This window comes from Lynx canadensis, chromosome A2, assembly GCF_007474595.2.
Source record: "Lynx canadensis isolate LIC74 chromosome A2, mLynCan4.pri.v2, whole genome shotgun sequence".
Lineage (NCBI taxonomy): Eukaryota > Metazoa > Chordata > Mammalia > Carnivora > Felidae > Lynx > Lynx canadensis.
The window spans coordinates 10,087,302-10,114,108 of record NC_044304.2 but is presented as its reverse complement, the minus strand read 5'-3'; the positions used below and the strand labels follow the sequence as shown (position 1 = coordinate 10,114,108).

Sequence of the window (26,807 nt, the reverse complement as noted above, 5' to 3'; positions counted from 1 at the left end):
TGCCTACAAATAGATAATGAGAAAAAAAAAAATCATGCAAGAGATCACAAATCAAATGAAAAGGATTGCTCCTGTCCCCGTCCAGACCTGGAACGGTTAAAACCCTGGGGGGAGTTATCCGGAGGATGGTTTTCAACTTTCAGGGGATTCAAAACTCTCATTAGGGGCGCCTGGGTGGCGCAGTCGGTTAAGCGTCCGACTTCAGCCAGGTCACGATCTCGCGGTCCGTGAGTTCCAGCCCCGCGTCGGGCTCTGGGCTGATGGCTCGGAGCCTGGAGCCTGTTTCCGATTGTGTCTCCCTCTCTCTCTGCCCCTCCCCCGTTCATGCTCTGTCTCTCTCTGTCCCAAAAATAAATAAAAAAACGTTGAAAAAAAAAAAAATTATCCTCCTAGGGGAGGGTGGGTGATGGGTATTGAGGAGGGCACCTTTTGGGATGAGCACTGAGTGTTGTATGGAAACCAATTTGACAATAAACTTCATATATTGAAAAAATAAAAATAAAAAATAAAATAAAATAAAATAAAATAAAATAAAATAAAATAAAATAAAATAAAATAATCCTCCTAATCCTGGGAGGTGACTTAATCCTACCCTGCTTAGCTCCCCTGGTCGCACGGTCTGCCTCCAGTTTCACGGCCGCTCGTGTAATACCGTTATAAAAATATAAACCTCGATAGGGCGCCTGGGTGGCTCAGTTGGTTAGGCGTCCAACGTGGGCTCAGAAGGTCATGAGGAAGGCTGGGGGGAGGGCCAGAGATGGGGGGAAGCTCCCCCCCCCCCCCACTCCTCAACCAGACCCACAAGTTCACAGCCTATCTTCCCCAAGTTGCCACAACAACACTTTTGCCAGTGGTTCTCATACCACATAACCACATAGCCTTTTCCTAACGTCTGGCAGTTTCCTCACGCTTCCGGCTGAAATTTCTTCACCCCTTTACAGCTGCTGCCTTACTGCCAGCTTGCAAAGTCAATGCCACATTTTAAATGTTTGCTACAGCAGCGCCCTGTCCCCATCGCTCACTCCTGTGTCCGTTACCTTATATGCTCATAATTCGGTCCTAATTCTGTGAGTCAGCAATCTGAGCTGAACTCAGCTGGGCAGTTAGTTCTTCTGATGGTCTCACCTAGGGTCACTTGTGCAGCTGAGGTCACCTGATGGCTTGCCTGGGGCTGGATGGTCCAAGATGGCCTCACTCGCCTGCCCGTGGGTGGTGCCAGCTGTCAGCAAGGACCCTCGCATCCTAGGGGAGAGGTTGGCCCAGGTGTCTTCACACTTTGCTCTTACGACTCGAACCATAACAACAAGTGGGCAAACCCCGGCGTGTGTTTTTCAAGCGTCTGCTCCTGCCATGTTTGATAACGTTCCATCGGCCAAAGAAAGTCGTGCGATCAAGCGCATCTTCAAGGGGTAGAGAAATAAACTCCACCTCTTGATGAGAGGGAACAACAAAACCCACCCTGAAAAGAGATGCACGCTGAGAGATAGGAGGAATTATTGTGGCCACCATCTACTACATCGTTATCTACGCACACGCGCGTGCACACCCAGTGCAAAGTAAAACACCAGAAACCACTTACACATCCAGTGACGTAGCTCAAATCAAACTGACAGGAGCATGCATTATCAGGATGTGAAGCGAACGAAACTTTCCTGATGACGGAGGCATAAATTGTTTCGGCCACTTTGGAGACCTCTTGGCAGCATCTGCCAAAGCTCAAGATCTGCCTACGTGATGACCCAGCGATTCCACTCCAGGCTTGCACCCAAGAGAAGTTAGAACACTGGTTCACCGTAAGACTTGCACGAGAACATCCACAGAAGCTTTATTCCCGACAGCAAAACCTGGAAAGGACCCAAATGTCCATAAACAGAATGGAATGTCGGGGCTGTGGGATATTCAGACAACGGAATATTACACAGCAATGGTTAAAGATAAATTTCACAGGCGCTCTATTAAGGGAAACACCAGCCACAAGAAGGCAATAGTGTGTGGTTCTATTTTTCTTTTTTTAGTTTTTTTTTTTAATGTTTATTTATTTTTGAGAGAAAGAGAGAGAGACAGAACGCGAGTGAGCAGGGGAGGGGCAGAGAGAGAGGGAGACACAGAATTGGAAGCAGGCTCCAGGCTCTCTAAGCTGTTAGCACAGAGCCCAACACAGGGCTCGAACTCACAAGCCCTCGAGCTGTGAGATCACGACCTGAGCCAAAGTCAGCCACTCAACTGACTGAGCCACCCAGGCACCTCTGTGTGGTTCTATTTCTATGAACAGAAAAACAAATCTATGGTGACAAGTCAAAATACTTGTTACCTCTGCATGGGGCTTATTGACTAGGACTGGAGTAGGGCCCAAGGGTACCTCCTGGAGAGATAAAATAGTTCACATGCTGTTATGGTGGTATAGACATACATAGATTTCATCAAGGTGTGCGCCAAGATTTATGAACTTTTACATAAGTTATACCTCAGGATTTTAAACCACAAGGGGCACCTGGCTGGCTCAGTCGGAAGAGCGTGTGGCTCTTTATCTCGGGGTCGTGAGTTCAAGCCCCATGTTGGGTGCAGAGATTACCTTAAAAATAAATTTTTTAAAACTTGGAAAAAAAGAATTTTAAAATACAAAAACATATCCCTGTAAGAACAGGCAAAAAATGTTTTAAAAGTCTGCTGGGGTAAAGTACTGTGGACAGCCCATGGATTTTGGAGCCGGACTCCACTGCTTACCACGTCTCATCTTGGTTAACTCACCTCCACTGGCCCTGTAAATTGGGGATAATAATAGCATCTACCTCAAAGTGTCATTGTGACAAGTTAACTTAAAATAAGATTCAGGGGCGCCTGGGTGGCTCAGTCGGTTGAGCATCCAACTTTGGCTCAGGTCATGATCTCACAGCTCGTGAGTTCAAGCCCCTCATTGGGCTCTGAGCTGACAGCTCAGAGCCTGGAGCCTGCTTCGGATTCTGTGTCTCCCTCTCTCTCTCTGCCCCTAACCCACTCGCATTCTGTCTCTGTCTCTCTCAAAAATAAATAAACATTAAAAAAAAATTTTTTTTTAAATAAGATTCAAAGTTTAGGGTAGTATCTACTATCTATTACCAGTAAGCTCCAAATAATGACTTGCTAATATGAAAATGAAGAGTTGAATATTCATCACTAGGGAGAAGCATCGTCACTGTGAGAATAACAGGAACAATTTGCTGACACATAAAATATAAAAACCTTCTCATTTAATTTGACTGCTTCAAAATATATAAATTTCAAAACTGACAGCATTACAAGATTTATTCAGCAACCACAGTGGGAGAGTTTAACATAGCTCTTCTGGTAAACAGATCAAAGACGGATACGGATACGGATACGGACTGAATAATTCATGTCTGTGCTCCACCCTCCATTCACATTCTGAAGCCTGATTCCCACCCTGTGGTGGTATAAGGAGGGAGGTGATGAGATCAAAAGGGTGCAGCCCTCAGGAATGGGACCGGTGCCTTTATAAAAGACACCCCCACGAGCTCCCTTGCTCTCTTTCTGCCATGTGACAGGCAAGAGGACAGCCATCTACGAACCACGAAGCAGGCCTCACCAGACATCAAATCTGCCAGCATCCTGATCTCAGACTCCAGCCCCCAGAACTCTGAGAAGAAAGTTCTGCTGTTTATAAGCCATCCAGTCTATGGTATTTTTGTTATGCGGCCCGAACAGACTAAGATAGAGACCAATACCTATAAATGTGGAGAAGATTTTGAAACACAAATAGTATGATCTAGTGGATTGTATTCTATATGCAGAATACAATACATTGGCTTCAACGACACAGGAAGCATTTATGACAACTGACCACACACCAAGTGCACCAGCTGGATACAGCATTCGGCCATAATAAACCCATCCCTCCCCTCCCCGCCCCCTCCCCAAAACAGCAACGTCCTGTGCCAGTAAGAAGTGCACCTTTTCCACGTAACAAGATATTCAGAAACAAACAGTCTGGGGCAGCCACACAAAGATACCAGCTGGGGAGCCAGGATGGTCAACCCTCATGGCCGTGGGATGGCTTCTCGAGCACTGGGCATCATGTCTGTTTGTACAAAGGGCAAGAAGTGGAGGGATCTGGCTAAATGTTCCTTTGCAACATCCTTCCCCGGAATCACACCCAATGACTTCTCATACTTAGAATGGCCGGGACTGGGGGGGGGCCGTGGCGTCCCCTAGCTGCAAGGAGGAGGCTGGGAGGTACGGGGTTTTTCTTTTTTTTTTTTTTTTTTTTTTAAATTTTTTTTCAACGTTTTTTATTTATTTTTGGGACAGAGAGAAACAGAGCATGAACGGGTGAGGGGCAGAGAGAGAGGGAGACACAGAATCGGAAACAGGCTCCAGGCTCCGAGCCATCAGCCCAGAGCCAGACGCGGGGCTCGAACTCACAGACCGCGAGATCGTGACCTGGCTGAAGTCGGACGCTTAACCGACTGCGCCACCCAGGCGCCCCGGTACGGGGCTTTTCAAGAGCGCATCGTACCAACCTGAACAAGAGAAACCTAAGTTGTTTTTTAAGGAACAAGGGGCAATTTTGATAGGCAACTAGCAGGATATGCCACGTTAAAAACAAAACAGATACCCAATATTCAATAACATAAAGACCACATTTTCTGCTCACAATGTAATTAAATTAAAAACCAACAACAAAAAGGCAACTAAAAAAAACAAAAAACAAAAAAAAACACCCATACACATGCAGGAACTTTCCGGAATGACAGAAATGTTGTATACCTTGAATGGCGGGTTGGTGAGGTGACATGAACATACGTACGAACCTGTCAGACTCCTCCAGCTGTACACTTAAGGTTTATGCATTTCGCTAGGAGTAATTATACCTCTAGAAAAATATATCCACATCCCATGGTTTTAAAATCTAATTACAGATCACTCACGGGCCAAAGAATAAGTGGTAACAGAAACTAAGACAATACTTAGATTTCAACCAAAATGAAAATATTACACATCAAAACATGGAATGTGGCCAAACGAGTGCCACGAGAGAGGATGACAGCCTGGAACGTTTATACTTTTAGAAAACTTGGAGGGTGCCTGGGTGGCTCAGTCGGTTGAGCATCCGACTCTTGGTTTCGGCTCAGGTCATGATCCCAGGGTTGTGGGATCGAGTCCCGCATCGGGCTCCACACCCGCGTGAGATTCTCTCCCAGAGCGCCTGGGTGGCTCAGTCGGTTAAGCGACCGATTTCGGCTCAGGTGGTGATCTCACGTCTCGTGGGTTCGAGCCCCGTGTCGGGCTCTGTGCTGACGGCTCGGAGCCCGGGGCCTGCTTTGGATTCTGTGTCTCCCTCTCTCTCTGCCCCTCCTCCTCTCGCACTCTGTCTCTCTCTCCCTCAAAAATAAATAAATACTAAAAAAAAAAAAAAAAAAAAAAAATTCTCTCTGCTCCTCCCCCATGCACGTGCATTCTCTCTCTCTCTCTCTCTCTCTCTCTCTCTCTCAGATAATTAAAAAATTAAATTAAAAAAATAAAAGTCGAACATTAATCAGCAAGGGGCCCGACATACGGCTGGGACACTGATAGAGGCAGGCCACCGCTCGTAGCGCTTTCTCTCCCGGCATGAACCCTTTTATGCACGGCGAGCGAAGAGCTGTGCCTGAAGGCCTTCTCACACTGACTGCACGCGTAGGGCCTCCCTGCGGTGTGGGTCCTCACGTGCACGATAAGGTGTGAAGACTGACCAAAGGCGCGCCCGCACTCCTGACACGCGTAGGGCTTCTTGCCCGTGTGGGTCCTCGCGTGTTTCCGGAGGGACGAAGGTTCACTGAAGGCGCGCCCGCACTCCTGGCACACGTAGGGCTTCTCTCCGGTGTGGGTTCGCATGTGACTCTTGAGGGTCGAGAGGCGACTCAGCACCTGGCCGCACGTGGCGCACTCGTACAGCTTCTCCCCGGTGTGTATCCTCTTGTGCACGTTCAGGTGCGTGCTCGTCCGGAAGGGCTTCCCGCACTGGCTGCATTCGTACGGCTTCTCCCGGGTGTGCGTTCGCAGGTGCGTCTTCAGCGACGAGTGCTCCCTGAAGGCTTTCCCACACTGACTGCACCCGAAGGGCTTCTCGCCGGTGTGAGTCCTCACGTGGCTCCGCAGGGAGGACGGCTGGTTGAAGGCCTTCCCACAGTCCTTACATGCGTAGGGCTTCTCGCCCGTGTGGTTTCTCTGGTGCAAAATCAGGTTGAAGTTCCTGGTGAAGGTTTTCCCACACTGGGCACATTCGAAGGGCTTCTCTCCGGTGTGAGTCCTCAGGTGACGCCGCAGATTCGAGGAGTACTTGAAGGTCTGCCGACACTCCTGACACTCAAAGCACTTCTCCGCGGTGTGGGTCTTCTCGTGCCTGATCAGGTCGGAGCTGTATCTGAAGGACTTCTCACACTGGCGACACGCGAAGGTTCTGTCCCCACGGCGGATCTTCTCAGGCGCGAGGAGCCGAGCGGGCTGGAAGAAGGATCTTCCGCTCTGTGGGCATTCGCAGGGGTCGCCTCCAGCACGAATGCTCTGGTACTGAAAAAGCGGTCGGACGCCGGGCAAGGGTTTTCCGAGTTCACTACGTTCATAGAGGTTTTCTCCCGTCTGAGGCCGCCCCTGTCAATGGAGGAAAATACGAAGACCTGAGGCTTTATTACATTCACAGACGTTCTCCCCCAGGGGGCAACTGGGCATAGGGAAAGGTATCGACAGCCGAGGCGTAGATGCCTTTTAGTATCTACTCTCTTAGTGAGTCTGGACCATTTCCGCCCGGAGTCCCTTCAAGGGGATGCTGCCCACAAAGCACTGTCACTGTCTTTACTTTCATGAGGCCTCTCAGATGCAGAGTTTTGCCGAGTTAAAGCCACACGGAGCCTTAAACACTTGGTACCTGTTCACTGGTGCAAGCGGTTGCCTGTGGGAACTCTGCGAAGACACATGCCTTAATCTACACGTAGAGTTTTCCCCAATTCATGACTTTCACAGACTCTCTCCCAGGACACTGTGTTCTCCTGGGTGAGCACCACTCACCTTGAATCAATCTCTGTCTCTCTCTCTCTCTCTGGCCTCATGCTATTTCTTTCTTTCTTTCTTTCTTTCTTTCTTTCTTTCTTTCTTTCTTAAGATTGATTTATTTGGGGCGCCCGGGGTGTTCAGTCAGTTAAGCGTCCGACTTCAGCTCGGGTCATGATCTCCCAGTTTGGGAGTTCGAGCCCCGCATCAGGCTCTGTGCTGACGGCTCAAAGCCTGGAGCCTGCTTCCGATTCTGTGTCTCCCTCTCTCTCTGTCCCTTCCCTGCTCATGCTCTGTCTCTCAATAATAAATAAACATTAAAAAAAAATTAGAAAGAAAAAAGATTGATTTATTTAAGCAATCTCTACACCCAACATGGGGCTCAAACTCACCACCCCGAGGTCAAGAGTCAGAGGCTCCTCCGAATGAGCCAGCCAGGCAGCCCTGCTTTTCTAACCTGCAGCAACCCCAGACTCGTCCTACAACAGAACCGAGAATGCTCCTTGGGTGCCTTACCCTTTCCATGCCAACAGAAATCTCTGCAAAAATATCTTGGTTAGGAATTGAACCTTGGGGTGGAAGCGAAGGTTCTGAAATGGACAAGGAAGGAAAAAGTAAGTGCACAGAGAAAACTGTACAAACAGGGCAACCAAAAGAATAAGCAGGGCATGTGGGGTTTTGTGGTTTTTTAATACTGATTCTAAGTACGGGAAGAAACTGGGAAGGGGAGGGATGTATCAGAGTGTCCAGGAAATGTTAAGGCATCTGGCTCTGTGAGGAGCTATGTAACCACAGCAACAAGGATTAGAAATGGTAGATAAGTTACTGAGAAAGGAGCCTATGAAGGCTGAGGCCGAAATTGAGAGAAAGTGTTAGCAAGATCATACGGGGGGCGGGGAGGCACCGGATAAAACATGCACACGCTACGTCCGCGGAAAACACACACAGGATAAAACAGACACATGGAGGTGACCAAGGTGACGAGGAGGCAGGACAAATCATCCTGTGAAACCAGAGTAAAGTATTCGGGATAAAAAGGGAAGGCGGTGGCATCCAGTAGAGCGGCTTCATCAAGGTCACTGAAAGCGTCACCTGGACAGCTTCCCGGGAAGACTCTTCTCTCCGTCGGCCACCACTCTTCTCCTTGCTCCAAATGGGAAAACGAACTGAATTTGCCGAGCTGGTCTCCTGCTCGTGGGGAAATACGCAGGGCGTGAGCTGTGCCTGCCAGTAAACCGGGGCCCGTATCCTGACATCTTTAGGGGGCACCGGAGATGGGAAGAACAAAATGAGCACCCCTAAATTCCGATGGGCACAGTCGGGCCCTTCCACTAAGGGGCCAAAGTACAAGCTCCCTCACTGGGTCCCAAAGGATAATGGGATTCTCCAGTCCCCAAAACCCAGGGCCTGACTCAGAGAGGCACCAGAAAAGCCCAGACACTTTTAACCGTGGAGAAACAGAAAGCAGCAGAGAGACCTCCATCGCCACAGGGAAGCTGCTAGACCGTAAGCACCGTGAGGGCAGGATTTCTCTTTTTTCACCTCTCGATTTCCCAAACCGGCACAATTCCGGGAACCCGTAGGGGCTGCATGGGTATGTGGGTGAAGCCACGGGGCTGGCCTTACCCACAGAGGCCAGGTTTCTATAGTTCTCCAGCATCACATCTCTGTACAGGCTTCTCTGGGCAGAGTCTAGAAACATCCATTCTTCCGGAGTGAACAACACAGCCACATCCTCGAAGGTGACTGGTTCCTGAAACACACACCCATCCCGGCTCAGCCAGGGGGCACCCCCACCAGTACCCAAGAGGCTGGTGAGGGGCCGGCCTAGGGAAGGCAGACCGTGCAGAGGATTGTCACACGGGGCCCTGAGGTCTCTCGGAGGCTGCCCCTTGGCTCAGGCCCCAGAACTAGAACTCTCCTCCATCTGCACATTTGTCCCCGAGGGACAGCATCCAGAGGTGGGGCATCGAAGGACTTAGCTACCAGCTGGGAAGCCATGGCAGTTTTATTCCCCTCCGGCTCCAGGGTCCCACAGGCCTGAGCACGTGGCAGACAAGAGAGAAACACGTGGTAAATGACCGCTATCTGTCCCGGGAAACCGTGAGGACTAGCGAACAAGGACAGCTCACAACCTTGCTGTTCTCCCTCCTGGTGCCCAGTAGAACCAGGCACTCCTCGGCTAGGGAAGGTCTGAACGAAGGGGCGGGATCGCCACCTGGGCTGCCCCCACATCCCTCCCCGCCCCCATTCTGCCACTTTAAGAGGCCCAGGGCCTAGGAGCCTGGACACCAGCCCTGTGGGGGCGAGAAGCTCCAGGCCAAGGGAGGAGAATCAGGGCCTGAGCAACAGGGGTTTCCTACTCACCTGCGGACAGCTGAGCAGCATCCCAGGAGCCACAGACTCCCCCTCTGTGTTCTCCTTCCGGAGCCAGGCGGGGTCCTGGGCAAGCAGAGCTACAGGAGAGGGCAGCCAGGAGGCCCAGTGAGCACACCCACAGGACCCCTGGGCTGCCCGCCCCAAAACGGGGAAGTGACCACAGGTGCACACATGTATGCACACGCACGTACGACACACACACACACACACACACACACACACTTGCGTGCTTAGGCACACGTGCACACACACGAGGACACACACATGCATGCATTCACACATGCATGCACGGAGACACGGACGCACAGACACACACGGACGAGTACACACGCACAGAAACAGACAGACACATGGACACACGTGCAAACATGCACAAATATGCACATGTTGCTTCCGTTCCAAATCTCTGGAGTTATACAGTCCCAAGTCGACAGACCCTGGGGTTTCTGGGGCACCCCCACTGCCTCTTGATTCAGCCGTAGGTCAGCATTCCCTCCCAAGCTGCTCAGCTCCTTCCTCTGCCCCACTCTGCAGGGCCAGGGGCAGCCCAGGACTTAGCACAAGCAGGGGCCAGAGAAGCGGCCACCACCCCAGGGGTCTGCCTGCGAGAAGGAAGGATCTCCCCTTCCTGCCTTCAAATCCACCACACCCCTCCATCCGCCCGGGGCCCATGACAGGTGAGCGAGTAACCTCCCCCACCATCCCTTGTCTCCCTACATGCTCACCTCCCCCTGCCACAGGACCTTTCCCCCTGGGAACTAACCCTGAACTGAAAAATAAAGCATATCATGCAAATAAAGAAAATTAATTGCATCTAATCATTAAAAAAAACAAAAACAAAGAACCCTGACCCACGTCCAACCTCTGACCCCATGTATGCCTTTCCTGGGGCTGCTGTAACCAAGCACCGCCAACTGAGAGGCTCAAAACCCCAGATACATCTTCTGTCTCAGCTCCGGAGGCCACAAGTCCAAGACCAAGGTGGCGGCAGGGCTTCACTCCCTCTGAGACTCTGGGTAGAATCCCTCCTCGCCTCCTCCTGGCTTCTGGTGGCAACTGTCCAGAATCCTGGGTGCTCCTTGGCCTGCAGCTGCGTCCCTCCGATCTATGCACCTGTCATCACATGGCCGTCCTCTCCCGAGTGTCCCTGTCTGCACCTGGTGTTTTCTCCTTAAAAGGACACCAGTCACTCTGGGCCCCCGCATCACGACCTCATCTTAACCTGCAGCTGCACAGACCCTATTTCCAAGTAAGGTCTCAGTCCCGGTCACGGGTACCGGCGGTTAGGACTTCAATGGATCTTTTGGGGGTCACCGCAATTTAAGCCACAACACTCTGCTTTTCCCTCTACATAATGCATAATGTTTCCCCGCCGTGGGCAACAAATCCTCTGTGTCCCTTTCCTCACCTCCCACTCACTCATGATCACAAGGACAGGCACCGCACTCGGACCACCAGCGACCCCCATCTGCGGTGGGGATCCAGTCGTGTGTTCGGCCCTCCATCCTGGGGCCCACCACCCCGGGGGCTTCAGTGACCACATCCCCAGCCTCCTCCATACAAGACCCTCCTCCGTCCCTCACGCGACTGTGACCCCGTCCTCATTCCCCTTAGCCTCTGCCTCAGCAGGCAGCCTCATGGCCTGACCAGGCCCAGACCCCGGGCTGACTCTCCCCCCTCAACTCCAGACCCACTTCCACACCATCAGCTCGTGTCCCCACTCATCTGTCCTGGGGACTCAGTGAGCTGGGGGATGGGACTACTGCCCCCCCCCCCCCCCCCCCCCCCCCCCCCCCCCCCCACAAGCAGAGGATTGCCATCAAGCCTTGAACTTGCCCTTCTGGGTTTGGAGCTTGCTTGGGACCCATGATCTCTTCTTTCTCTCCCTTTGGGAGAGGGAACGAGCTCCCGGTGCGTGTCCCACCACTGCATTATGGGAGCAGAGGACTTGTTTCCTCGGTTCACAGGTTCACAGATGAAGAATTTTGCCCCCCAGGACGGACCACACCCTGAATCTCACCCATGCCTGATTTGGATGATTCATACGAGGACACAAGGACTTTTCTGAGCTGATGAGATTTGGGACTTGGGAGTCGATGCTGAAGTGGGTGTCAAGACACCCACTCTGGGGATGTCAAGATCATCTGAGTGTACTTGGTATCTGGGGAGGACATGAATTTGGTTGGGGGGGTACAGAGGGCAGACCGTCATGGGTTGAATTGCGCCCCCACCCCAGAGTTATGGAGTCGTAACCTCCCCAGCACCTCAAAACGTGACCTTACTTGGGAAGAGGGTCTTGGCAGGTGTGATTAGCTAAGACAAAGTCACAGTGGAGTCCGGGGGGCCCCAAACCCAGTATGACTGGTGTCGTAAGAGGAGGAAAGACAGAAGCAGGGACACACGAGGGGAAAAGGCCATGTGACGATGCAGGCCGAGACCGGAGCCATGTAACTTCAGGCCAAGGGACTGCCAGCCGCCACTGGATGCCAGGAAGGAGCCTCCCTCCAGGCCTCGCAGGCAGCACAGCCCCACCAGCACCCTGATCTCAGACTCCTGGCCTCCAGAACCGCGAGACATGAATTTCTGTTGTCTCGTGCCCTCCCTCCCCAAAATATGTGCTCATTGCCTGATTCTCAAAGCCCGCTCTCTTTCCAGTGCCCCTGATCTCAGGAAGTGATATCCATGCCTCTCACCCCTCCCTGACGCTCTCCAGACCCCAACAAGTAATCCAAAAAAAGAAAATCAGTGCCGCCATCTCTACAGAGAGCACCCCCCCGGCACTCCCCTTCCTCCTACCCCTGTCCTCACTGTGGCTAATGCCACATCAGGCCTTTCCTTTCTGAGTCCACTGAAAGGTCACTCCCTCAGAGTACCTCCCCTTCCCCAGTGTCCTTCCTTTCTCTAGAAGGACCGTCCCCCTTTCCTCACAGCCCTCACCTATTTGTACCACGTGGTTATCTGCTGACTTAGGCGTGTATTTTCTGCCACCTTCGTGAGATTGGAAGCTTCGCGAAAACAAGCCTGGGCCCCTCTCCTTTCACCGCCCTCCGCCCCACTTGGTACAGGAATGCTCCAGATTGTCTGGTAAATGAAAGTATACAGGACTCAGCAAATTATCTCAACTCAACCTCCCGCACAGGCCTTAAATCACTCCTCAGTTCCCTACCGTGTAGACCAGAGCTAACCCCACAGGCCTGACTGGCGGCCCTTGGGAACACGGATCTTGAGAGGGTTCCCAGCACCTTAACTGGTAAGAGGGGCTCACCCTGCTTAAATTCCTTCTACAAACACTGGGGTTTGTGCCGAACGCCTGCTTTCCTTCCGGGAGGCTGGGACACGCTGACCAGAGTCAGGTGCACGCCTGACTTAAAAGTACTTCAAGGCAGAGTCAAGGGTGCCTGTGTGACCAGCCCCGAGTGAAAACCTGCGCTCTGAGCCTCTACTGAGCTCCCCTGGTAGACATCACCTCACATGTGTTGTCATGGCTTGCTGCAGAGGGTATTAAGCACATCCTGTGTGACACCACTGGGAGAGGATTCCGGAAGCTCGGGCCTGGACTCCTCCAGACTTCACCTCATGCGCCAAGGACTCAGCTCTGTGTCCCTTCGCTGTGATAAATCACCACCCTGAGCACGACTGCAGGCCAAGGCCTGGGTTTCCTAGCGAATGGCCAAGACCGGGTACAGTCTCAGGGACTCCGCCACACCCACTCCGCACTCACCTGGGGCCTAGGCCACGACCACTCTGTTCCTCACTGCCTCCATGCACCCCTCCACCCTCCCTGAGGCCCTGCCACCCCCCAGGTGCTAGAGGGTTCTGCTAAAACCACAGATGCACAGCACTGCTCACCCAAACACATCCCTGGCTCCCAGCAGCCTAAGGACACAGGCCAGGATTCATGCTTCCAGGCCTGAATGTTCCAGAGCCCAACCCTCTCTAGTCAGCTCACATCACACTCCCCTTCCCTCTGCTCCCTTTGCACAGCCTTCCGTGGGCCCCTGGGCACCCCGGCCTCTCTGCCCCCCAAGGAATTTTCCAGATGCCATTTCTAGGCCTGAAATCCTCCCCCCAAACCTTCTCCAAACAGCCCAACATCTTGCCAACCTAAATGATACAGTAATCGTGCATCACGGTCTAAGCCAATACTCGTCCCCCAGGGGACACATGGCAGTCTGGTATCTTGGTCAGATCTGCTACATAACAAGATACCACAGACAGGGGGTCTGAAACAGTAGAAATTTATTTCCGGGGCACCTCGGTGGCTCAGTCATTTACGTGTCTGACTCTTGATTTTGGCTTAGGTCATGGTCTTGACGTTCATGAGTTTGAGCCCTGCATTGGACTCTACAATGACAGTGCTTGGGATTCCCTCTCTCTGTCTCCTTCTCTCTCTCCTGCCCCTCCTATGCACTCTCTCAAAATAAATAAACTTTAAAAAAAAATTACTGGGGCACCTGGGCAGCTCAGTCGGTTGAGTGCCCGACTTCAGCTCAGGTCATGATCTTGTAGTTCACGGGTTCGAGCCCGCGTCGGGCTCTGTGCTGACAGCTCAGAGCCTGGAGCCTGCTTGGGATTCTGTGTCTCCCTCTCTCTCTGCCCCTCCCCCGCTCATGCTCTGTCTCTCTCTGTCTCTCAAAAATAAATAAAAACATTTAAAAAATTTAAAAAAAAATACTTCCTCCCAGTTCTGGAGGCTGGGTGCCAGCATGGTTGGGTTCTGGTGAGAGCTGTCTTTCTGGCTTATACACAACTGCCTTCTCACTGTGTCCTCACACAGCAGAAAATGTGGTGTCTCTCCCTCTTCTTATAAGGACACCAGTTCTATAGGATTGGAGCTTAACCCTTATGACCTTAACTAATCTTAGGCACCTCCTTAAAGGCCCAGTCTCCAACACTGTCAGATGGGAGGTTAGGACTTCAGCGTATGATCTTGGGGGGCAGAGGCAGGGACCAGTCACAGCTTCTGGAGACATTTTCGGCTGTCACGACTAGGACCTGTTATGGCCTTGTGCCCCTCCAAAACTTCAGCTACCCAGTACCTCAGAATATAACCGTATCCGGACATGAGGTCTAATCAAACCAAAATGAGGCCAGTTGGGTGGGCCCTAATCCACTTTGACTGGTGTCCTTGTAAGAACAAAACTTGAACACAGACACATACAAAGAGAAAACTCAAGACAACCATCTACAAGCCAAGGAGAGATACCCAGAACAGATCACAGCCCTTAGATCCCGGACTTCTGGCCCCCAGAGCCGTGAGAAAACAAATGTTTCTTCTTTGAGCTGCTCAGTCTGTGGCCCTTTGTGTTATGGCGGCCCTGGCTGGCTAATGCAGGACATGCTACTGGCATCTAGTGGGTGGAGGCCCTACAACACACAGAAAGCGCCCCCCGCCCCCAAGGAGAATGATCTGGTCCCAGTGTCGCCAGTACCGCAGGTGAGAACCCATGGTCTGACTTCAAATTTCCCGAAACTCCTCTCTGCCTTCGAGATAAAATCCTTGTGTTACATGCTTCCATCATATTCTGGTCTTCACTGAAACATCTGACTGCCCAGGCAGACTTTGAGCTCCACAGGGGAGGGGTCAATGTCTTGTCTGAGATTCTCTCGCAGGGCCCGTCTCACCACAGGGTGGCCAACTAGAGCACTTCAAGAGTCCTTCAAGAGCATGGAGTATTCCAAGTGTTTCAAGAGTCCTTCAAGTACAGGGTACTCTAAGCACTTTAAGAGTCCTTCGAGGGGTGCCTGGGTGGCTCAGTCAGTTAAGCGTCTGACTTCGGCTCTGATCATGATCTCACAGCTTGTGAGTTCGAGCCCCACGTTGGGCTCTGTGCTGACAGCTCGGAGCCTGGAGCCTGCTTCGGATTCTGGGTCTCCCTCTCTCTCTGCCCGCCCCCTGCTCACACTCTTGTCTCTGTCTCTGTCTCTCTCTCAAAAATAAACATTAAAAAAATTTTTTAAGAGTACTTCAAAGGCATGAGGTACTCTAAGTATCTTAAGAGTACTTCAAGGCAGGGGCGCCTGGGTGGCTCAGTCGGTTAAGCGTCCGACTCCAGCTCAGGTCACGATCTCACAGTTTGGGAGTTCAAGCCCCACATCGGGCTCTGTGCTAACAGCTCGGAGCTTGGAGCCTGCTTCAGATTCTGTGTCTCCCTCTCTCTCTGCCCCTCCCCGACTAGTGCTCTGTCTCTCTCTCTCAAAATTAAATAAATGCATAAAAAAAAATTTTTTTTTAAAGAAGGCATGATGGAAGGAAGCAAATCCCTTGAAATTAAAGCTAAGATATCATTTGTCCTCCGGAATTAATTCCACCCCCCCTCCCCCCCACTCCTCAGGACATGCGGCCTGTTTCAACCTCATTTTTTATAAGCTCAGTTAAAACATATTCAATTTAGAGTAAATTTGACTGTCAATTCAGCACCAACATAATTGTGAAGTGAAGAATTTAACCTTGCCCAGAAAGAGGTCTGGACTTAGCCACAGGTGAATGGAGTCTGCTCTTTCTGAACAAAAAGACCAAAGACCAAAAACAAAAAAAAAAAAAAAAAAAAAAAACCACACACACACACACACACACACACACACACACACACACACACAGAAAGAATCCCAGCTCACGATCCTGAGAAAGTGCCTTTCCCCTTGAATATGTAAAGAATGGTGACATGATTTTATGGATCCTCCTTAAGGGGCAGGGAAATGCCTGCTGTCCCAAGAAATGAAGGCGGGAGATCCAAGTTCCCAGACACAACACGCACATGGGAGGCCCTCGGGCTGCCATTTCCAGCCAGTGCTCACTCACCAGAATCCCCAGCCATCCTCAGCTCAGGGAGACTCAGTGCAGGCACCGGCACAGCCACCCTCTGAATCTGCGCGGCCGCCTTCCGCCCCTAGACACAGTGACAGGGACAGATTAGGGTCACACGGTCGATGGAATCTGTTCACAGCCATTCGCCCTGACTGAATTTGCAAGACTGACCCTGCTCCGAGCCACACGATGGTAAAATTGGGACAATGCCCAATTTAGCCTGTCCAGACCAATCCAATTCATGAGTACAACACTCAACCCTGTAGAATTTCAACTTCAAAATGGGATGGAGAGGGGGCCGCCTTGGGGGAGTTGCCTCCAGCAGCAGGGGAAACGCTGGAGCAAAGAAGGGTGTAGATGACCAGCAGGTTGGGGGGGGGGGGGGGTGGTGATGTGGAGGTGGGCCTGGACACGCGAGGAATAGTTACTAAGTTATTCTCGGAAGGCAGCCCTGTTGTGAGAGAAAGGATCTGAACTCTCCTCCACTGGTGGCTGCTTCCCCAGGAAAGGTGTCTCATCTGACTTGTATGTCTAAGGGATGTCTCTAGACTCTGTGTCCAAGGTGGGGCCCAGTGGGAACAGGGGCCTGTAGGGAGCAGTTCCAGGGGCCCCCGAGAACTAACAGTGGCTCTGGGCAGGGTGGTGGCAGTGGGGACAGCAGGAGCAGTTAGAGATAAGTTACGTTTGGCGGGGAGGGGACTCCCAGGACTTAGTGGTGGATGGGAAGAAAATGTGGCAGGTGTCTCAGGACAGGAGAGGTGCCTGGGCAGGTGGGGGCAGCCCTTCTCCCCGGGGGGAAGAATCAAAGCACGCCTTAAAGTGTCCTTCTCTGATCCTCTCTCCACCTTAGGGTGGAAACACAGGACCCTGGGCCAAGAGCTCAGTCACCAGCCTGGGCTCTCCACCCAGCCCTGGGATCACACGATCACTCATTCCTATAGGCTTCACGGTCATGGACAGGGTGGGAGTGAAAGTGGAAGGAATGGAGGAAGAAAGGCTGGGCCAGGGGAGGCAGGGCCAAGGCCCTGGGTGCTTGCTCCTCCTGGAGGCCTGCTCTGGGCCACCACCACCCTGGGGACACAGGAACGCCAGGACCCATGTGGTAGTTCCTACCAGGGAGCTGAGCCTGGGCCTCCAGCCTGTCCCCAGTTTCCAAGAGTTGGTCCTAGATTCCTCCCTCTCCCCCCGCAACCCCATCTGCAGAAGTCTCAAAGCCCAGGCCTTTCTGGCTGGGGCTGGGCCCTCACAGCAAACCTCCTCCCAGGGTTACTACATATCCAGAAGACCAAGGTGACAGCCAGAGAGATAGCCGGTCTTCTGGAATCGAAGGTGTCTCTCTGTCTCCAATTGTGGGCCTGATGTGCATCCTCAGGTCTGGCCCCGGCCCCTAGGAGAAGGCACGGAGGGGACGGAGCAGGACAGAGGCGGCACTGAGTGTGTTCTGGGCCCGAGGGACCCTCAGTTTGGGGGCAGTGCTGTGAGAAGTCAGGCGTGCGGGTCTGGCAGCTTCAGATCCGGTGACTCCCCCTATTCCACGGTGAGCGCCAGACACCAAGGGTCTCAAGGACCAATCATGCCACAGGCGCCAAGGTGGACCCGACCCTTTCTGGTTCTGGGGTGGGGGGCCCGACTGCAGGTCAGGCCACGGGCCCTCAGAGACACTGCAACGTGCTTCACTCAAGGAAGGCTGGGAGCCCTTAGCTCTGAATAGGAACGTTGTTCGGTGTTTTCTTAGCCTGTGTTTGTCTATTTGACATCCATCAATCACGGGGCCTACCTACGGGCCACAGTTGGGTTACATCTGCCCTGCCATCCAGAGCCCGTCCTCTGAACGCTGCCCTTCTCCAGCGCTCGCACAAGCTAACATCCCTGTGCCCTGAAACAGCATGGAGGAGACACGGCATGGGGGAGGGCGGCTGGGACGGTAGAAGGACTGAGCCCAGAGACACCCCTTCCGCAGCCTCCTCTCGGGACTCTTCTACGAGCAGTCCCCAGCTCTCTTGTGCCCTCCCCTGGCCTATCTAGCCATGACGGGGAGGCCTCAGGGCCGCCATGGGGGCCTCAGTCGTCGGGACAAGGCCCACTGAAGCCCGAAGGACGAGCCCAACAGTCAGCGCCTTCAGCCGCGTGGCAGGATGTGTGACCCCCGAGCAGCAGGTCCCGGTGGCTACCTCTGCACCTCTGCGGTAGGCCTGGATTGGACTCCCAGCTCCAAACGTGGCCGTACCACTTACGGGCTACGTGTCTTCATGACGAACCACTCAACTTCTGCACGTGCGTGTCCGAGTGGCCCTCCTCTGCCCGCTCAGAACGTTCTGCGACCGCCTGCTTCCTGGGGCTCAATGCAGCAGAAGCCCCTCCTCTCCCACACTCGGTGCTCGCTTCTGAGCTGAAGGTGGAGCTCTGCGGAAGGTGCTGGAACCCCGTACTAAGAGGAAAGAGCCCACAGAAACTGGAGAGGACAGATGTGGGCCATCCTCGCTCCCTCCCTCACAGGGTCCATCTGCTCATGGTGGGGGGTGAAGGCCTGGGGTACCCGTGTTCATTCCTTCACTGCACAAGCAGTAGTCCAGGGCTCTGTAACGATGCACAGAATGTTCTGCATGGGGTTACCACAATGATCCTGCCAGATGAGGCCCCTGCAAGCCGGCAGCTCCAGTAAGATATTTTCACATATTTTCAGGGCCTCAAAAGCAACATGCCCTTTCCCAAGCAGCTACTGGAGGACATTCTCCACCTAAACAAAAACGTGAACCAACAGTGAGGAGGACCTGGGCAGGGAAGGGGGGGTGGTCTCAGCTGCTCTGGGGTCTGATGCGAGCCGTGCAGGGCTGAGGGTTTCCGCTGCCCTGCAGCCCACACCAGGCTGTGCAGGGTTGAGGCTCTGCACTCTCAGAGCAAAGGAATGAAGCAGGTTTCTACCATCCAGGCCACACCACCCCCTCCACTGAGCCAGCGTCTCTGACGCTGTGAGACTGACACCAGCCATGACAGAGGTGGAGGGGCTCAGACTGAGGGAGCCCAGAGATCTCACTGACTCTGGCACAAACTGGCCCAGACTTGGGTGGGGGTGGGGGTGGAGGTGGGGATGGGGGTAGGGGTGGGGAGACTGGGCTCTGTATGTCCCTCTATCCAAACCTGAACCCTAACCTTTGAAATCCCCAAAAGTCTGGGGACTCAAACCTTGGAAATTCCTATAGTTTGGGGAGGCAGGAAGTCAGGGCCAAAATGGGGGGCCAGGGGGCCCGATGTGTGTACCCTGGTGCACTGGGACGCGCCAGCCAGCTCTGAAGGCTTTTCCACACCCTGACAAGGGCTGATTTCCAGCGTGGGATCTCGACATGTCCCCTAAGTGGGGAGCGATCCACGAGAGCGCTCTCACATCCTTTGCATAAGTCAGGGTGGCTGTCCCCCAGGGCTGTCTCAGTCAGGTCCAGGTTAGAGTTCCTCCTGAAGGCGTTCGGGCTGTGGCCGAATCCACTCTCCGGGCACAGTCTGCTCCTGGCAGCGGGTGAGCGATGAGGGCAACCTTGCTGACACCCGTGAAGCGCCCAGGGCTGCTCCCCTCCCCGCCGAGGCACATTTGTAGCGTGCTCAGACGTGCGCCTCGCTCAGGAGGGCTGCAGGCTCCAGGGCAGTGCGGGCTCTCTCCCGTTCCCAACTTCCTTGGGGCTTCTCCAGCAGGCAGGAGTTTCCCGTGACTGTTGAGGAGCAAACCGCACCGCACACGACCGATGTCTGACTCCCGCTAACGGATATGTTGACTCAGGGGAACCTTCCAGGAAGAAAGGGTCACGAGGGACAGGCAAGGCTTGTCCAAATTCACGAGCCATGGGCACTGGCTTCACACGACGTGGGAATATCTTTGAGGAAGTGCCCCCCCATGGCCCCCTGGCCCTGGTGTGCATTTGCAACCCATGTACTCCTCACCTTCTCCCGAGAGGGGGAACAAGGACAAGCCCCCGTGAATCTTACCATGTGCAAACCCGGGGATGAATTTCCCTCCAAAATATCCTGCACGGGAGGAGACGCTTGGGATTTGAGTCGAGAGTCCCAGTCTAAAATGAATTGGGGGGGAAAAAAAAGTTAAGTTCTTTCAGAAACAAATAGGGGTATGAAACTGACCAAAATATATACTTGTGTATTTATTTATTTATTTATTTGCTGTTTTAAAATACTGTTTTTGAAGTATTGACTCTCAACTGGGGACAATACTGAAAGGCAAGAAGGCATCAGTGAGCAAAGGGAGGCTCTTGAGGACTATGGGCGTGTGACGAACTTGGCAGCGACCAGGGCGGGGGGCCGGGATGAGAGGCTGTTTCCCATGGAGACGGAGACAGATGTCACCAGTAAGACAGCATTATCACAGAAACAAGTAGCAAGCAATTAGACAAAGAACACAGCAGAAATGTTCAATTTAAAGAGGAACCGGAGGGGCGCCTGGGTGGTTCAGTCGGTTAAGCGTCCGGCTCTTGATCTGGGCTCAGAACGTGATCTCACAGTCGTGGGATCGAGCCCCGCATCTGGCTCTGCACTGGCAGTGCGGAGCCTGCTTGGGATTCTCTCTCCCTCTCTCTGCCCCTCCCCTGCTCATGCTCTCTCCCTCTCTCTCAAAATAAATAAACAATAACAAAAAAAAAAGAGGGATTGGACAGTAAGTGTGGGCATAACGTGGAGAAGTCAGAACTCTCCACCACCACTGGTGGGAATGTAAAATGGTGCGTGCGCCTGTCCGAGGGAGCAGTTTGGTGTTCCTCAGAAAGTTAAGTATACGGGGCGCTTGGGTGGCTCAGTCGGTTAGGCGTCCAACTTCTGCTCAGGTCACGTCTCACGGTCTGTGAGTTCGAGCCCCGCGTCGGGCTCTGTGCTGACAGCTCGGAGCCTGGAGCCTGCTTCGGATCCTGTGTCTCCCTCTCTCTGTCCCTCCCCAGCTTGTGCTCTCTCTCTCCCTCTCTCAAAAATAAGTAAACATTAAAAAAAGATTAAACAAAAAAAAAAAAAGTGAAGTCAATGACCCGGCCACTCCACTCCTAAGTATCAACCGAACAGAACTGGAGACATAAAATCTGGTACGTGAATGTTCACAGCACTACTCCCAAGAGCCAAAAAAGTGAAAACAAACCAAATGCCCATCAGCAGATGACTGGACAAACAAAACGTGGTCTACCCGTACAACGGAACAGGACTCAGCAGTAAAAAGGAACAAGGCTGGGACACATGCTACGTGTGGACGAACACGGAAAACGTCACCAAAGGCCACATTTACGTGATCCTATTTGTACAAAACGTCCAGAACAGGCAAATCCAGAGACAGAAAGCAGATGGAGGTGGCAGGGGGGGGGGGGCGGATACTGGTGATGGCTGCACGTTGTGAATATACTAAAAACCACTGAACTGCATACACTTTAAAAGGGTGAATGTTATGGTTTGTGAGTGTTTCCACTTAAAAAACTAAAAGAGAGAGACTCAAACAGATCTTTTTCTGAGACCAAAGACAGGTAGGAGAGGAAGGCCAGCAGAAGAGAAGGAACATTGAAGGAGCTCACTAGAGAAACGTCACCCCAAAGAGCCTCGTTCCCCCTTGGGCCTCTGAAACGCTCTCAGGCTGACACTTCCCAGCACACCGCCGCCCCCAACACGGCGGGCACCGCACACACACTCACCCACACCCACGGGGCCCTCAGCTCTGCCCCTGGCCCCAGCTGAGAGCCCAGACTGGGTTTGCGTGGTGGAGTCCCCACTCCTGGACAAAGATACCCGTGCTCAGAGAGGGAGCGAGGGTTGGCAGTGGGCTTCAGCTCCTGGCGGTGAGCGACCACCACGGGTAGCAAAGTGATCACGCCCCATTTCCAATGAACTCAGAGAAGCTCTTTCACAAGGGCCCAAACCGCAAATACCCTCCTCTCTGCGCCATGGGGATGAAGCCCTGAAGCCCAAGTCCAAGCTCAGTGAGACCCACGCGGTTCTGACTCTGGGGAGAATGGATGTACTGCCATGGATGAGGCTCTTATCCTGCAGATACCCACAAACCTTCCTTGGTTGCGTAGCCAACCCTTAAGAAGCATTAGGCACCTGCGTATAAGGACCAGCCATGGGACGCCTGGATGGCTCAGTCGGCTGAGCATCTGACTCTTGCCTTTGGCTCAGGTCATGGTATCGCCGTTTGTGGGCTCGAGCCCCGCATCGGGCTCTGTGCTGACAGCTCAGAGCCTGCTTGGGATTCTTTCTCCCGCTCTCTCTGCCCTTCCCCTGCTTGCGCTCTCTCTCTCTCAAAATAAATAAAAAATAAACTTGAAAAGAAGAAGAAGAAGAAGAAAAAGGACCAGCCCGATGCCAGCCTTACCCTTGGGGGCCAGAGTCCTGCACTTGTCCAGTATCACGTATCGGCACAGGTTCGTCCGCGCACCGTCCAGTAATGCCCACTCCCGGAGGAGCCCCACCGCCACATCCTCAAAGGTGACTGACTCCTACAACAACACACGTATCCTGGCTCAGCAAAACCCACCTGCAGGACAACTGGTTATCACCGGGGAAGGGAGAACGTTCGGGACACTGTCTCCACAGCAGGGCTCCACAAACCCGGCCCGCCTCCTGTCTTTTCAAGTTTCATTGGCACGCCGCCATGCCCCATCTGTTTGGCCATCTCCACGGCTCATTTTGTGCCGTACCCACAACAGTGAGTCGTTGCTGTGACCGGGACAGGGATCACATGGCCACCCTAGCAGACATTTCCTCGCTTCTAACATTTGGAGAAATGCCAGAGTGCGGGCTTTGGCTCTCTTCGCCACTTCAGCCGCCAGTGACTGCAGAGACGATCTCTGGGCTCTAGGGAGAGTTTTTCCTACATTTCTTATTTAAGGCATCAAAAGTTTGGGGTCCATCACATAATTTTCGTGAAATCCCTAGAACCCCTCCCAAGACTCACATAAGCACTTTGTAATCCTTTTACAAGTTGCTAAAACAGGACTTCCGTTGCGCCTGAGAAACCCAACGGTCTTTTAATTTCAGAATCCTCGAGCTCAGCATGGTCTGGTCGAGCTCTCTGCGATGGTGGGAATGTTCTCTGTCTGTGCTTTCCAAAACAGCAGCCCCCAGCATGCGTAGCTACTGAGCACTTGAGAAATGTGACTCAGGCCCCTGAGAAACTGACCTTTAATTTTACCGAATTTCAATTAATTTAAATGTATACAGACACGCGTGGTTTGGGGAGGCCTCACAAGGGATGGCCCCGGTGGAGCTCTGCTGCTACCGACTCTAAATGAGCCTCATTCAGGGGCGCCTGGGTGGCTCAGTCGGTTAGGCATCTGGCTTCGGCTCAGGTCGTGATCTCGCGGTTCGTGAGTTCGAGACCAGCATTGGGCTCCGTGCTGATGGCTCAGAGCCTGGAGCCTGCTTTGGATTCCGTGTCTCCCTCTCTCTCTCCCCCTCCCCTGCTCATGCTCTGTCTCTCAAAAAAAAATGAATAAACATTTTTTAAAAATTTAAATGAACCTCATTCTGCAGTCAGGCTCTGGAGTTCAGCTCAGAGCCCCCGGGGTCACTGTGGGGACCCTCCTCCCGAGCCAGATCCCTCCAGAGGCCAGGCACTGAAAGAGACCACCAGGTCCCCGGGGGCAAGGCAGAAGGTGCTCCACACTACCCCTCCCGTTTCTTCCTCATTTTGGGGTGGGGAGAGAGGGGACAGGGCCCAGAGGACAGAATTATCCCCCCCTCAACAATTCCAACTCTCCCAGCCCCCTCACCATGACACCAGTGCCAGGATTTAAGGTCTCATTAGGTGTCCTCCCTGCAATAAAAGAAACCAAGGTAAGAGAAAGGGGTCAGGGTGGAAGCAGGGCAGTGAACAGGGGTTTGGCCCAGGTGCTCCCACTTCCGTGGGTCTCCAGCAGGGAGGCCCAGCAAAACCCTTACACGGAATCTTCCCCAATAAGCAACATACTGGGCCCAGACCCACCTTCCAGACCACAGCCCTGATCATTTCTGGTGGTTCCTCTCATCTAATAAAAGGATTAAAGGGGCGCCTGGGTGGCTCAGTCGGTTGAGCGTCCGACTTCGGCTCGGATTGTGATCTCGCAGTTCGTGAGTTTGAGCCCCACATCAGGCTCTGTGTTGACAGCTCTGAGCCTGGAGCCTCCTTCGGATACTGTGTCTCCCTCTCTCTCCACCCCACCCCTGCTTGTGCTCTGTCTCTCTCTTTCAAAACTGAATAAACATTTAAAAAAATTAATAAAAGGATTAGGGGCACCTCGGTGGCTCAGTCAGTTAAACATCCAACCCTTGACTTTGGCTCAGGTCATGATCTCAGGGCGAGATCGAGCCCTGCGTCCAGCGCTCTTCACTAACAGTGTGGAGCCTGCTTGGGATTCTCTCTCTCTCTCTCTCTCTCTCTCTCTCTCTCTCTCTCTCTCTCTCTCCTCCCCTGCTTGTGCTCATTCTCTGTCTCTCTCAAGATAAATAAGTAAACATTTTTTAAAAAAGGATTATTTCCCCTCTCGTTACATTCCCTCAAAATACCTCCAACAGACTCTACTTTTCTTCCACGGCTGTGATCAAGTTGTGATTTTTAATTTACTTGTTTGGGTGATTCTGCCTCTCCCTCTCCAGCTACCACATACATTCCCAAAGTACGAACCTGGCTCCACTTTTTTTCGGGACTCCAACTCCTGCCACCACCACAGCACTTGATGCATACTAAGTACTTTATGTATTAGGGGCTGGCAAATGTTTTCTTAAAAAGTCCAGGCAGTAAATATCTAGGCAGCTGTGGGCCAAATGGCCTCTAAAGCAGCTACTGGACTGTGGTCGTAGCACAAGAGCAGCCATAGACCACACAGCAACAAATGTGTTCCAATAAAACGTTTTTTATGGAAACCAGCACCGGGTCAAATTTGACCATGGCCTTCAGGGCCTGCTCTCCTCTCCGACCGGGCTCCGCCATTCCACACTTTGTTTCCTCTACCTCCGCTGTCCCTGTCTTTTCTCAGCTCCTGGAACACACCAGGCCGAGTCCTGCCTGAGGAACTGTGTATCTGGAATGTTCTCTCAAATCTCCTCCCCACTCCTACCCCACAGCCGACCCCTTGCCTAGCTACACGCAGCTAGCTCATGGGGGCCGGGGGGGGGGGGGGGATTCAAACATTTGTGCCTTGTAAGATATTTTTCCTGACCTCCTCCCCAATTTCTCCCGCTCCACGTTTCCACAGCACCCAGCTCATGATTAATTTAAAGGAGAATAAAGTAGATAATTACAGTAGAAACTTGCCCACAGGGGCAAGTACTGTATCTACTTCAGTCATTTTGTTTCTCCCGGTTCACAGAGGGCACCCCAAAGGAAAGGTGCCAAACAATCCACACTCCCCAAGAACAATGCGGCATGGCTAGCCTAAGAAGGCACGCACCTGCACAGACACACAGAACAACGACAGAACACCACAAAATCCAACATAAAAATGACTTAAGATGCCTGTTCACATAACATAAACCAACACTAGTTTTCAGATGTCTTTGAGAAACAATGTTAAGTCTTTCAGAAAGGCAAGGCAGGACCTGTGCTCTTTTTGAAAACAAACACCTCTCCTGTAATATTGAAATCCGATGTCCAATTTTCTTCCAGAATTAATTTTTTTCCTCATGTCTCAAACGTTAGTTTTAACCCTAAAATTTCAAAAAGACACCCCATTTATGGCCAACTTAATTTCAATTCTCAGTACTAACAAAGCTACGTCATCTCTTTCCAAGAATCCCGCGTCTTTGAGCCTTGTGGTTATTCATTCATAGGCTTGGGGTAACTCGGGTGGGAGGTGCCGTGAAAAGAAGTGAGTAATCTTACTTTTCCTTGATGGTAATAAGACTTGCGACATAACTGGGAAATAGCTTTTCTTAAGATACCCTCATCTCGCAGTGAATGCTCACAGGCAAATTAAAAGCTCTTTTCAAAGGAAGGAAGGAAGGAAGGAAGGAAGGAAGGAAGGAAGGAAGGGAGGGAGGGGAAGGGAGGAAGGGGAAGGGAAGGAAAAGGGAAAGAAAAACGAAAGGAAAAAGGAAAGGAAAGCTAACAAGCCCTAAGCTAAGGAACTGCAAATCGTCGATCACCAAAACCAAAAATCTGTCATCTAATTCATCCCTTGAGAGAGGGATCATCCATCTTTTCCATTCGCTTGACAAGTCGCTCACCAATCTGCACGTGCAGACTCCGACCTAACTTTCCAGTCGCAGAGCTAGACGACGTGAAACGTCATAGGAAATGAAACGTGAATTACTAATAAACAGCTCCCTGGCCTCCGGGGAGATCCCGCAGGGCCCTACAGATCCCGGAGGGCGGGTGAAGAAGGCTGGGCCGTCTGGTGGCACCACCTTCCTGAGCTGCGGGACCTGGACGGTACTCCGCGATTTCCCTTTCGATGGATGGGGCGACAGTCCAGCCCGCGGGGACACGGGGCAAGGGGCCCGAGCCGGGGGGGTCGGGGACGACGGCTGCGAGGCCGAGCTGTGAGGGACCCCCTCCGGACCCCCGGGGCGACCGCTGGGGGCAGGCACTGCGGCCGGGACGGCTGTCCTGGCCCCTTCGGCCCCTCCCCGCGCCCGCAGGGCCCTCCCC

The 26,807-nt window shown here is 52.6% G+C and overlaps 1 protein-coding gene and 1 long non-coding RNA gene across 7 annotated transcripts; both read right to left on the bottom strand.

Moving 5' to 3' along the window:
- Nucleotides 1–566: 566 nt before the first annotated feature.
- LOC115505035 lies at nucleotides 567–4,238 on the bottom strand. Its single transcript, XR_003965889.1, has 3 exons — nucleotides 3,949–4,238; nucleotides 1,580–1,844; nucleotides 567–1,459 (listed from the first exon to the last, which is right to left on the bottom strand). It is a non-coding gene; the product is annotated as an uncharacterized LOC115505035 (long non-coding RNA).
- A 1,203-nt stretch (nucleotides 4,239–5,441) lies between these two features.
- ZNF333 (zinc finger protein 333) lies at nucleotides 5,442–24,286 on the bottom strand. 6 transcript variants are annotated; one of them, XM_030302332.1, is made up of 9 exons: nucleotides 23,953–24,286; nucleotides 22,554–22,677; nucleotides 20,186–20,268; nucleotides 16,205–16,292; nucleotides 9,391–9,479; nucleotides 8,650–8,776; nucleotides 8,116–8,214; nucleotides 7,540–7,613; nucleotides 5,442–6,627 (listed from the first exon to the last, which is right to left on the bottom strand). In XM_030302332.1, the coding sequence occupies exons 1-9, from the start codon at nucleotides 23,953–23,955 to the stop codon at nucleotides 5,530–5,532; spliced, it is 1,785 nt and encodes a 594-aa protein (XP_030158192.1). In that variant the 5' UTR covers nucleotides 23,956–24,286; the 3' UTR covers nucleotides 5,442–5,529. The 6 variants fall into 6 exon arrangements, with proteins under 6 accessions (XP_030158192.1, XP_030158200.1, XP_030158211.1 ...); XM_030302340.1 differs by having other exon boundaries at nucleotides 8,116–8,211; XM_030302351.1 differs by lacking the exons at nucleotides 22,554–22,677; nucleotides 23,953–24,286 and adding exons at nucleotides 18,445–18,947; nucleotides 19,394–19,985 and having other exon boundaries at nucleotides 20,186–20,270.
- Nucleotides 24,287–26,807: the final 2,521 nt, after the last annotated feature.